The 12,626-nt window shown below is 44.5% G+C and overlaps 1 protein-coding gene and 1 pseudogene across 1 annotated transcript; one reads left to right on the top strand and one right to left on the bottom strand.

Annotated features, from left to right (window-relative positions):
• Positions 1-205: 205 nt before the first annotated feature.
• On the top strand, positions 206-1,906 carry LOC139834036 (uncharacterized; annotated as a pseudogene).
• Positions 1,907-2,434: 528 nt separating this feature from the next.
• LOC127318033 (DNA-directed RNA polymerase 3B, chloroplastic) lies at positions 2,435-11,328 on the bottom strand. Its single transcript, XM_051348645.2, has 19 exons — positions 10,507-11,328; positions 9,639-9,833; positions 9,421-9,554; positions 9,219-9,285; positions 8,907-8,965; positions 8,501-8,618; positions 8,172-8,285; positions 7,925-8,056; positions 7,403-7,819; positions 6,366-6,416; positions 6,067-6,137; positions 5,743-5,827; positions 5,488-5,640; positions 5,311-5,385; positions 5,072-5,161; positions 4,577-4,624; positions 4,388-4,502; positions 3,352-3,455; positions 2,435-3,237 (listed from the first exon to the last, which is right to left on the bottom strand). The coding sequence occupies exons 1-19, from the start codon at positions 11,215-11,217 to the stop codon at positions 3,127-3,129; spliced, it is 2,850 nt and encodes a 949-aa protein (XP_051204605.1). The 5' UTR covers positions 11,218-11,328; the 3' UTR covers positions 2,435-3,126.
• Between the last annotated feature and the right edge of the window lie 1,298 nt (positions 11,329-12,626).

The following is a 12,626-nucleotide window of genomic DNA, read 5'->3' on the forward strand; positions in this document are numbered from 1 at the left end:
ACGACCTCCTAGGTTTCGTTGAGGCGACGGAGGTGGGCATTAAAAACACATAAACAAAGAGTTAGTGGGCCGCCGCCGGTGGAGATCAGAGGGGGGAAACGCTACCGGAATCGCCTTCGGTGGACTCCACCCCCTTCGGCGTGGTCATAATCATCTTCTTCATCAAAACCCTCAGCACCATATTCGTATACCCCTCTTGGCAAACATGATGTGTGAGGCAATCTTCATCGGTGGGGGCTCGGGAAGCCGAAGCGGTGGCCCTGGGCTGGTGGGCGCCGTCGACTCTCCGGCGGGGTGGCGCTCGCGTGGTTGCTGGTCGCAGTGCTCGTCAGCGTCAGCGGCGGCTCGGTGGCAGGTGCTGTTCTGGCGTGTTGATCTCTTCAGCATCGCGCTCGCCAGATCTGAAGTCATCCTTTTGCTGCTAGATCCGTGGTCGCGCCTAATTGCCGGAGCTCGCCTGGGTGCGTAACGGTGGGTTGTGGGGCTGGGGCCTCTGGGAGAAATCCCTAGCCAGTGGCCACGACGGTGGTGACGCCTGCGGGCATCACTCGGTTGTTCCCCTTCCTCCTATCAATCCCTTCTATTCGAGTGAAAACCCAATTCCCCTTAGAATGGGTGGCGTCTACGGCTCCGGCGTGGTGTCCTTCTTGAAGGCACCGTTTTAGGTAAGGGTCCCTCTTGAAGTCAGTTGAGGCAGTGGCGGGTTTCCTCTGCAGCGTTCGTCTTCAGTTCTCCGGCGAGGTCGCCTTTTCTTTGAGCTGTTGTTCCTTTGTGGCACCTTCAGCTTGCGTCAGGCCGGGCGATTTCTCATGTCCGGCGGTGGAGTTGGTACAGTGGTGTTCTTGGCTATTCTTGGTGGCCAGTCCTGGCCTCGTCTCTTTGATCTCAGTGTCCTGACATCCGTTCGAGCTCTAGGGTGAACGACTCCGGCCGATAGTACGGCTCCCTTCGATCCAGAGCGAGGGAGAAGGGGCCTCCTTCGGCTTCGGAGACGGACCAAGTGTCAACTGTCGCCGCTTCAAGTGTAGGTCTTTGCCTTGGTGGCTGAGGACTCCGACGATCAAGCTACGTGTCGTGTTTTCTGTGTGTGCTTTTCGTGGTTTTATTAATTTAAAGCTGGGCTAAGGCTTTATGTTTAAAAAAGCACGACGCCGAGCGCTTCTGCCAATACCTCAAGAGCATCAGGGCCGGCAAGGCCAAGATCGCGGCGGGCGCGCTACTCCCTCACGAGATCATGGCGTCCGTAGGTACCGCAAGCAAGGACGTCGTGGACCTGCAGTGGCACCGCACGGTGGACGACCTGCAAGCTCAACAACTGCCTCGCCATGTGCGACGTGTCCGGCAGCATGAGGGGGCTCCCCATGGACGTCTGCGTCGCGCTCGGCATCCTCCTCTCGGAGCTCTGCGATGAGCCGTGGCGCCGCCGCGTCATCACCTTCAGCGAGCGGCCGCAGCTGCACCACGTCGAGGGGAAGACCCTGTGGGAGAAGACCCGGTTCATCCGCGACATGCAATGGGACATGAACACCGACTTCAGGCCATGTTCGACCAGCTCCTGCGCGTGGCGGTCGCAGGCAACGTCCCGCCGGAGCGCATGGTGAAGAAGGTGTTCGTTTTCAGCGACATGGAGTTCGACTGGGCATCTTCGAGGCCATGGGAGAGGTACGGCGGCGCCGTGCCGCAGATTGTGTTCTGGAACCTGCGGGATTCGAGGTCCATCCCGGTCATGGCGGAGCAGAACGGGGTGGCGCTGGTCAGCGGCTTCTCAAAGAATATGTTGAAACTGTTCCTCGACGGCGCCGACGCCATGACGCCGAGGGCCGTCATGGAGAAGGCCATTTCCGGGCGGGAGTACGAGAAGCTCGTCGTGAATGCCACTGTTTGCTATTGTTATTCGATCTTCTGACGAAATTGATGGCCGCAGCGATTCACTGCACCTACAGAAGCACTGTCTTCTGAAACTTCGAACTTTGCACTACGTACATCTTATACTCTCCCTATACTCTCCCTCCAACTAATGAAAAGCAGGCCCAATTAATGAAAAGCAGGCCAGCCGTGCAGAACTGACATGGAAAGTTTGTGGGGGTATCATGTTCAGGCCCGGTAAATAGTCTCTCTCAAGCCTTCGGGCGCTGGTCGTTCAGCGGGATATAGTCCCACCTCGGAACATTACAAGCGTTACTACCGGTTTATATAGCAAAGTTTGGCGTGAGCACTCGCCGAGTTCGGTGGCGCGAACTTGTAACCCAGATGTTGAGGGGGCAAACTGCTGGGCCCGGTCGTGTCGGCCCTATACCCAATTACAAGTGGGGAGCAGTACAGCAGCTGGCGTCTGGGCTCGGTCGTGTCAGCCCTTCACCCAATTACAAGTGGGGAGATGCAGCTGTATTCCTTTTTTTCTCAACATCAAGGAAATGAAAGGTGAACATGTACATTTCTTAATCGACAACATATCTCTTCTTTATCATGTCAAAAACATCTATGAACCTCGTATACATTTTTCCCGTTTCTGTTCGGCACTAGAACTCTACACATTATTGTTACAGGGTGATGGTGCACGCATACAGCCATCGGCTACAAAAATCCTAAAAGAACAAAAGAAGTATAGACAATGAAATTTAAGTTCAAACTGTCAGTCTATATAATCAGCATATTCAGCAAGACTCAAGACTATGACTATTCTGCCGCTGATAAATTGGCATGCTACAATTTACCTTCTTGGAGTGTCATGGTAGCCGGTGCCTGGACTGAACTTCACATCTTGGTAAATCATGCATCAACCAAAACTCATCAGCATGAACTACTTGAGGCTTGTTCACGTCACAGGCTTCTTGCAACCATTTGTCATGGTTCTCAGCCTTAAGAGTCCAGCGAGCCGATTTGCTGATGCCCAAAAAACTTGTTTCTTCTGTTCCCAGTGAGTCACAAGGCTGAGCTGCAATGGCATGCTGCTGTAGTTGCTTATTATGCCAAAGATCTTGTAACGCCCAACTTCTGGGCCCAACAGCCCCTCTCTGCTGGACCAAGCTAAATGCCAAAGACCATGCTGCGAACAGTGATCTGGCAATTCCGCTATCCAACCACGCCAAGCTCATTGACATGTTAAGCATAACTCTCCCAGTAAGCTTAGTTGAAGAAATATGTCGACGTAAGAACTTCTCTCACATTGAAATTCCCTTGTGGCGGACAGGGAGGAAATTGTACTGTCGGGAATAGCGTCTGAAACTCTTCCAATAACTGGATTCAAGATGAGAATATAAAGAGCATTAGGGAATAAGTGATCATCAATGATACAGTTGAAGAACAAAGTATTGCTTAAAGACACTGGATAGAGGAGTTCTGGCAGCATACATTTTCAAGAATTGGCATGCTGTACAGCTCCACGAATTGCTCTCTCAAGATCTGATTCATTTTATCAACATCACATGCATGCACCCAAAATGAGTCGTGCACCCCTACAGCCAAAGCACATTGACGAAAGGCAACATAAATTGCTATGGACAAGCATCATAACCACAAGTAACGAAAGCACAAAACTTTTGAAGTCAACATCCAAAATCAACTTAATTTGCATTATGTATTTGTTGTTTGATACATCAAAGAGATCGTGATGACGTGATCAGATTCTTTCACGCTAGAAATATATCATATGTTCGTAGAAAGCTTAGATTCTAGCTAACTTGTCATTTGTGGGCCCTAAGAGGACACTTATTCTTGTTCTGGCATAAATAATAATAGGTAAAAAAGTGTGCATTAGGAATGTGATCCCTTTGCAAATACTGAGTATTTAGCACTAATGACACAACACCTAAAGCGAATGAATATCTAGTACTCCGTAAATCTTAGCACAATACCAAGAAACAGCACCTGCCATTCATGATTCACCAGAAACTTTGTTTTACATTGACCTTATTCTTATCTAATACTCTCTCCGTGCTAAAATAAATGTCTTTGTTTTGTCTATTTTCGAACGGAGGGAGTATTTATGAATAGAACACATTGTCTCAACAGCGATGCACAGAATGGTAAAACAATGCAAAGAAGAAGGTGCTGCCTGATTGCACACCCACACCATGGTAGCAGGTATAACATTCTTATTCAGGGCTGGTAAAGGTCAACATGGACATGACATATATGGAGTTCAATTTTAGCAAAATGTAGTACTCCCTCCGGTTCATATTAATTGACTCTAATATGGATGTATCTAGACACATTTTAGTTCTAGATACATCCATATTGAAGTCAATTAATATGAATCGGAGCAGTAGATCATAGGCAGTAATGCACTTTGTTTTAGTTTCATTGGAATGACAGCAAGTTGGTCAGTACTGGAAGGAGATTTGCCTAAATATGTATGCTAGCAATGGAATCAGAAATGAGAACATACCTGCAAAATGAAGACCAGCCTTTTTACAAGTAATTGCCGTCATCATCATATGTGAACTATCAAGAGAGTGCACAAAATTTGGTGGAAAAGCTGCTTTCTGCCGTTGGACTGCAATCTGAAATTTGACGACAGAAAAATTAACCATTATAATAGAATAGGCAAGGAACCAATGAATAAAGTATTACTCACTGCATCGCCTTCCTTTCGTAAAGCCAGGCATTGCAAGGAAGTTCGTATCTGCATGATAGTGAAACCGATGACACAAATGGAGTTTACAAAATCGTAATGAAGGCAAAATAGTAGCAGTGTCTGGAAGCAACTAATTTTTTAACTTCAATGTGGCTCAACCATTCCTAAAAGCCCCTTCCACAAGTTGGACATACTGTTTCGAAAGGATTATACAAAAATAGGAACATATATGATTCAGATCAAATTACAATAAGCTCACGATTGTATCACTGTACAGAATAATTATGTTCTTCAAGTGGCAGTGCAGTGATGTTTCGAAAGGTGCATAACCAACACGACATTTACACAGATGAGCAAGAATGTTCCCTCAAGAAAACAAAGTAAAAAAATGCACAACAAACACATATCAAGAATCCAGGTATAGTGCTTGCTTAGTATAGATATACAACAAAGAACAATCTGCACATATATTGCAACAGATAATAAGTAGCTCACCATATAGTTTTTATATTTCTTGTAGGGCTGAACAACTGGAAGACCAACAGCACTTGTCCATCTGACTGGTTGATTTTTTGAAGCAATCATCTATGAGGAATTGAAACACAGTAAAAAATGTTGATATCTCAAGCCAGCTACCAAAGAAGCATGTATAGATGGAAGTGCAGCACCACAAGTTAAAACTGGATGCCTATCAGTGGAAAAATCATGTTTCAACACACAATATGATTGTATACCTTTGCACAGTCACCAAGCCATGCCATTATACCGCGGGCAGATTGGAACATTTGTCCTAGAGCATCCAAAGTTACCTTCATCATAGATTCAACAGTCACAGCTTGTCTTTGTCTCCAACACAATCAATAGGGAGTCACAATAAACACCAGTCTGTTAGATGCAAGTAAAGCACTTACCCTGGTAGCATAGCACGACACATCATAGAGCAATTTGTCATCTGTAATGTGCCCTTTCTCTTGAAGTCTCTTCATAATCTGCTGGCGAGCACCGATAAATGTGACACCATAAACTGACGTCATCACTGTCTGCTTGACCAGCTTCCTATCCACCTGTAAGCTACCAATGTCCAGATCTTCAACTGTTTTGTAAAGAAAGTACATAAAGAGGAATATTTCTTTGGTTTAGGCAGAGAGGGGAGGGAGAAGGCTAACCTGGTCGACTAAAACCCTTGCTAATGGAACATTTGGGTCAGTAGCAGGATCCTTCATCGAGTCCTCTCGTACAACATCCAGTACCCTTCAGTCATGTTTAAGCCAAAGCATTATCAAACTATATCCTGAGTGCCACTGAGCACTAGAGAAATGCATTGCAAAATCAATAATCTAGGAACTGGGTTAACTGTCAGATGCCACATAAGCTAAATATTATAACCTACTAAGGTGACACACAAGCTAAATGCTACAATGTATTAACGCAATTTAACGATTGCACAAAAGGAGAACTAGGCATCGCTCAGTGGCTAGACTGTGGGGCACCTGGCAGCTATTTCTGAGTAGATATCTGCAGGTTTCGCTCCAGGAACCAAGTTAACAGCTGCCGCGCCCATCTGTACAAAACAAGTGCCAAGTGTTCATATATGGATAATTCCAGTACAGAATTTCATGCAAAAAGCATGCAAACAAACAAGGATGTTTTGTGACATCATCAGTTACTGATAAATTGCAGGCAGTAAGAAATTTATGTTGAAATAAAAAATATTGACTACACACTTGACCATAGAATTACATATAAGCAAAAAAGCGCCAATTCTATTTTACAATAGAGAAAAACTTACGTAGTCTCTTCCAAGAGCTGCATAGTGCTGTAAGCCATTGCATGAACCATCCTGATAGATGAAAATGTGACCAACAATTAGTAATGCTGGTTGGGCACAGTTATGTCAAACCAACTGCTGCCATAACTAAATACTAGAGCATCATGCAATTACTATGTTGAGAAGTCCCTGTTGTTCAATGCTCCATTCTCATCTAGGCTTAATATAATTACAACTTTTCTTATTAAATTCAGTGCTTATGGATTTACGGGGGAGGAATACGAGTCTAGGCCCAATTCCCAAAACACAAGCTTCACAAGGACATAACTTAGATTTGGAATATGGCCTTCCTCAAAAACGTAAGCAAAATAAACATTGTCAGCTACATAAGGAGACAAATCTTAGATTAGGAACAAGTCCTTGCTCAAAAACGTAAGAAAAATAAACATTGTCAGCTAGTGAGAGTCTATGCATGTGCATAGACTTTATACCAAAGCCAGCACAACCAGATTAGAAGTCACAGAATCTACTCCCACCGTTCACTAATGTAATACCTTTAGATATTTTAGTGGACTGGATACATACCAAAATGAGTGAACCTACACACCAAAGTGTGTCTAGATACATGCATTTACAAAAGAAGCTAAAATGTCTTACACTAGTGAATGGAGGGAGTAACAAGAATAAGTTGGTGTGCTCCTCCATACTAAAAGGAGTAACACTGACAAAAGCTGCCTGTGGGGGCTATATCATTTGATCAAGAGGAAAATTTGACTTGTAATACTAAGATAATACGATAAAAGAAACAAAAATGCTTGCATTTGATTAATTGAATTTTCAAAGTGAAACTTATTGTGCATATGTTGACATCTCTAGCAAAAGTATGACTCGTTGACTGATACCCTTGACGCACATAATATCCAGCTTTTACCTCAATTAATGAATGTACCTAGAACTAGGATATAGAGCTTCTATTTGTCTGCCTAGAGGTGATGATTTAAGTAATGCTGAAACCTGCGCAAGTGTGCGGTGTGCCTCATTCTCAACAAAGGCAATACCTGATGAATGGGTAGGTGAGAGACAGCATGATGAGGTGATGAACTTTTTAAGGCATCAGAAAGATCCATGCATGCAGCTAAACATTGAAAAGGATCCTCGGCATTAATCCACCAATGGTTCCCGTCAACAGGATTTGCTGCTGAATCAAATATATCTGGCAACTGATTCTCCACAAATGCTAGCTTGCTCTCATGAGAAAGCTTTTCTATGCCTCCACCATATTTGTTAGCCAAATGTATCTTCAACCAGCGTAACCCAGATTTTCCAAGTGGCCGCCCTTCAGCATACTCTAGAACACCCCGGCATAAATCTGAACTTAGGTGACTCAAATGTGGATGCATAGGATATGCACGACCACGAAAATCCAGATTATGAGGATAATAGAAGCCATCCTCCTCTCTCATTTTACGAGCAACCTATTCAGGAAAGTGGAGAAATGTATAGCTTCAGTAATACCATAACATATTAGAAAATGTGATCGCAGTATCAAAGTAAGAAGAAGGCCTCTTTATAATCCATACAGAGAGTTTTAGTTCTGTATCGCATCGCTCAGCATGCAGTTCGCGGTTAGTTTTATTTGTTTTCTTTAAACTCCACTTCCACTTCTGGATTTCATCTGGGTCCTCTGTTTCAGGCCGTTCAGGTAGAGGAATCTATACAGCACAAACAAGTAGTTAAAAAAACATGTGGCCACTAGAGCATATTATTGAAGACTGAAAGGAACAAAGTATTCACGATGCCCTGATTAACCATATGCACTTGACTCACATTTCCCTTATCAACGAGTCCTGCAATCCCCCCGCCACGACTCCAAATAGTCTCAACAACATCATGCACTCTTCTATTAACCCTCCATTTAGTACTCCCAAGGATATCTAAGGCCTGCCAACATGACAATACTTCATAGTTCAGACTGCTTTCATTCAACAAAAAATAAAAAATAAGCAAGCACAGACAATTAAACATCAATGAAATAATCGTAAGGAGAATGATGAATGTTTGAATCATGTTGTTACAAAACTAACACTCATTATAGCAAGAAAAACGTGTTCATAAATATAAACGTAGACTGTGTCGAATATGCGTGGCCAGCACACCTCAAATACTTTTCGTAGCTGTTTTCTTGGAACTCTCTTAATGGCTTCCTTCTGGTCCTTCGCACCATGTGTCCGCATAACATATGAAGGCAGAAAAAGGTGTCCACCTTTATCATAGCTGAAACAATAATGGTTAGAAAATGATCACTAGATAAAAGATGCAAAATACCTATGTCATGTAATTAAAACATACTCCCTCCGTTCAGAAATAAGTGTTGCAGATTTGTCTAGATTCGCATGTATCTAAAGGCGTCTAGATACATGCGAATCTAGACAAACGAGACACTTATTTCCAAGCGGAGGAAGTGCATAGCTAATTTGATTCTTGATGAACTTGAATAATGAATACCCAAATAATAACTAACTGAAAAGGACAAATGCATGAATCACTGGCATCGTAGCATACCCCTTCCATTTTGTAGGAGGTACCAACATAGGAAGATAGGGTATCTCCACATGTCTAGCCTGCAAAAAAATCGAGCTTTCAGAAACTTGAGAAGCATTTCTATTGAACAGGTAAAAACAGTACCCCAAACAGAAATAAGAAATCTGCAATGGCGAGTAAGTAAATGTATGACAAAACACAATCTTTAACACTAGAGAAATTTTAGATAATAGGAAAAAGTAAAAGAAAAAAAAAACTGGTCTTTTTTTGGGGTAGGTCAAGCGTCTATATCCAGCCAGAAAAGAACAGCATAGCAGTGCAAAACAAACTTACCGTGCTTTCAAACCCCTCATGCACAAGTGGATCACACTCTATCACAAAGTGCTTCTTCTTTAGTCTCCTGCGCTTTGAACAGAACTTTCAGAACACATGAACCAATATAAGCAAGAACATGATACTGACACAACAGGGCATGTTAGTGCGAACACACAGCACACAACAAAAGCAAACAGTGGACGGAAGTGTGCGGCCCTACCCATTTTCTACAATAGGCTTTCGCAATACATGCTTAAATGCAGGTCGAAAATCAGGAGAACTGTCCGGTGTTTGGTCAGCGGGTGACTGCACGAACGCTGAATCCAATAACAATTCAATCAGGCGAGTTCCTAACTGCAGTCACAAAAGGAGGATTATGTTTTTGAAACATGCGAGGGAAAAATATGTAGTTTTGGGTACACTGTCCAGGTAACAAACCTTCACTTGGGCTTCTGTGCCCCATTCCTCCAATTCAATTTCCTGTTGCACAAGCTTCTGTGCTTCAGTCAATTTTCGCCTCCTCACCAAACTCTTAACAAGTTTCCGGCATTTGGCCTGCTCCTTGTCTAACGCTGGATCATTTTTGCTCCTGGACTTTTTCCTAGTCTTCTGAAAGAAAGCCTGGACTTTGAACTGCAGAATAAAAACTAGCATATTCAGCGCATGTCGAAATCAACTCCCCCTAGAGGAAACATTGCGCAATCAAAACTGAAGTGGAGAAGTGAAGAATAGGATTGAGTTTATCCTAATGAACGTGATCAAATTGCATTCCTTTAAAACATATACAAATCTAGTGCACAAGAAGAATAGCTGAGGCTCAAGCTAAAGGAAGATGAATGCGTAACCGAAGCTTTATCCATACATATTATACATCGCAGACATGATTTCCAATCTGGCAATCCACCATCATGTTCAAATGGACAAACATTGCGGTGTCATCTCCACTTGATGATCAACACACACTATGACTACGGGATCTTAACAATAGATTAAGCAGGCCAATAACTTCATTTAGGTACCACATCACCACACAATTAGGGGATAAAAAAAATTCTAACTCGTCACACATGCACCAACTGCATAATGTCCTCTATATGCATTGCCAAACTTCTGATTTGACATGTCAATTTCAGGCCAAATTATTGGCCAATGAGATGGAAAGACTGCCATAAAACATCGCAGTCTACACTAAGGCCACACATCACTAAGCCTACATTGTTGTGAACGAGCTATGGGTGAATTCATAGGAAGTGTCAAAACGGTGTAGATTGACCCTAAGCACGGAACTGAACCACAACTAACTAACCTCTCGCTCGACGGCTTCACCGATGGAGTGTGCGGCCTGCACGACCCGTACGCTGCCGCATCCGTCCTTGCTGGACATGAGTAGCCCCATCATCCTGTGCATGACGATGACGGCGAGCTTGTCTGCGGGGAGCAGGAGCAGGTACTTGGCGTAGACGTGCTTGACCCGCTTGCGTCGCTGCAGGTCCTGGTCCCTGGCGACGGCGTCCCGCAGCGGCTCGAACCAGCCGAGGAAGAGCGACTTGACGTAGGGCAGCGAGGGCGCGAGGTTGCGGTCGAGCATGTCGCGCTCGAGCGCGCGGTACTCCTCGGCGGCGCGCGCCCAGGCCTCCGTCTCCGCCTTGACCTGGCGCTGCCGCAGCCGCCGGTGCTCCGCCAGGCTCGCCCGCCCCCGCTCCACCACCCGCTCCAGCTCCTCCACCACCCGCGCCTCCAGCTCGGCCTCCGCCGCCGCCTGCGCGGCGGCGGAGTCCGGCGGGGGGATCTGGTGGGGGGCGGCGGGGGAGCTGAGGAACGCGAAGAGGTCTAGCCAGTCGAAGCCGTCGATGGCGGGAGTCGGTGGCGGCGGGAGAGGCGGGGCTCCAATGGAGAGGAGCGTGGCGGGGCGCGGCGGGGGCGCGACGGCCACCATGGGCGGCGGCGGGGAGAGGCGGCGCAGGCGGGGCCGCGGCGGGGGCGCGCAGGTGGAGATGGGGGAGAGGAGGAGCGGCATGCGCGGGGTTGGGCTGCGCTCCGGCGGCCGGAGTTTGGTGGGAGGGAGAAACCTCGGTAGAACCTTGGCTTGCTGGAGGGAGGAGACGACTCGCGGGGAGGTGATAAGGAAGGAAGGAAGGAAGAAGGGAAATATCGCTGGCGTGGCCGTTGAATTGCGTCGCGATTGTGTCGGACGGCGGCGATGCGTGCCAACTTCGCGACTCGAATTGTAAACGTGGAGGAGTGTGGCTGGCCATGGATAAGGCTGTGTTGTTCTTGGTAAGTTTCTGCCGGTTTAGGACAGCTCTATTATCCTAACTTCATTCCCTGATTCAGAGAGGGGATGAAGAAGTACTTGATCTTCCATCTGTCTACCCATGTTCTCATTGTTCTTCATGTACACCATGTTGTGCGCACAAGCAGGATATGGAAACGACCACATGGATAGCCTGTTTATAAAACTGGACGTGTAATTAGAGCGTCTCAAGCACGACTTGTACCAAAAACAAAAACAAAAATCATTCCGCATTCTAGAGTTCTTACTAGTCCACCCAGGAGAAATCATCAATCATCCTAGAAGTGAGAGAAATGCATTTTCGTCATTTTGGCTCTCACTACAAAATTCATTAACTCAAAATACATGATGTCCTTTTAGTATAGTGAAGAAACTATTTATATTGTATACTGTATTTTTCATTTGAGTTCGCTTTGAATAATGAATACTGGACAAACTTTTACGTTTTCATTATTTCCTTTATTTGCAACATTTTATCAAACAAACAAAAAGAATTGTCACATTGGTATCCAAACAAATTAATTATTTCTACAAATATGTTTTTAGTGCTACATTTTTTTATTATAAAAAGTTTAAATGGGCCGGTTATTAGCATTAGCTTTATTGAAGGCTCCTTCTTTACAAGATTAGGCTAACAGGGTAGACCAGCAATGGTTAGCAATTGCTGATTTGCATGTCGAGCTTCGCTTGGTCATCAAATTCTGCCTAGGCCTATCCATTTATACTAAACAATTTTACTTCTTCTTAACTCTTTTGTCACTAAATATATATAGTTTGTCTTGATATACATTATTGACATACTATCTTAAATAATAATTTTATTTTCATTAGGAGTGCATACACGCTAATTATATTAAGGTACATGTTAGTCATGCTAAGAAATTCGTCGTTAAAGAATCATTTTTGGCACTAAACATGAACTCTATAGTTTGTCAAAAGAAACTTTTTCCTATTATCTTTGGGGTGTATGTCGCTATAATGGGTTCCACTATGAATATAAGAAAACTTGTATTATCATATTGCTTTATGTATCTTCTTGCAAAGTATTACTAAATATAAGAAAAACTAGGGCAATGCTCTAGAGTGTGTGAATACTACATACAACTCGAGAAAGATTTCTCGAGAAAGATTTC

This window comes from Lolium perenne, chromosome 7, assembly GCF_019359855.2.
Source record: "Lolium perenne isolate Kyuss_39 chromosome 7, Kyuss_2.0, whole genome shotgun sequence".
NCBI classification, from domain to species: Eukaryota; Viridiplantae; Streptophyta; class Magnoliopsida; order Poales; family Poaceae; genus Lolium; species Lolium perenne.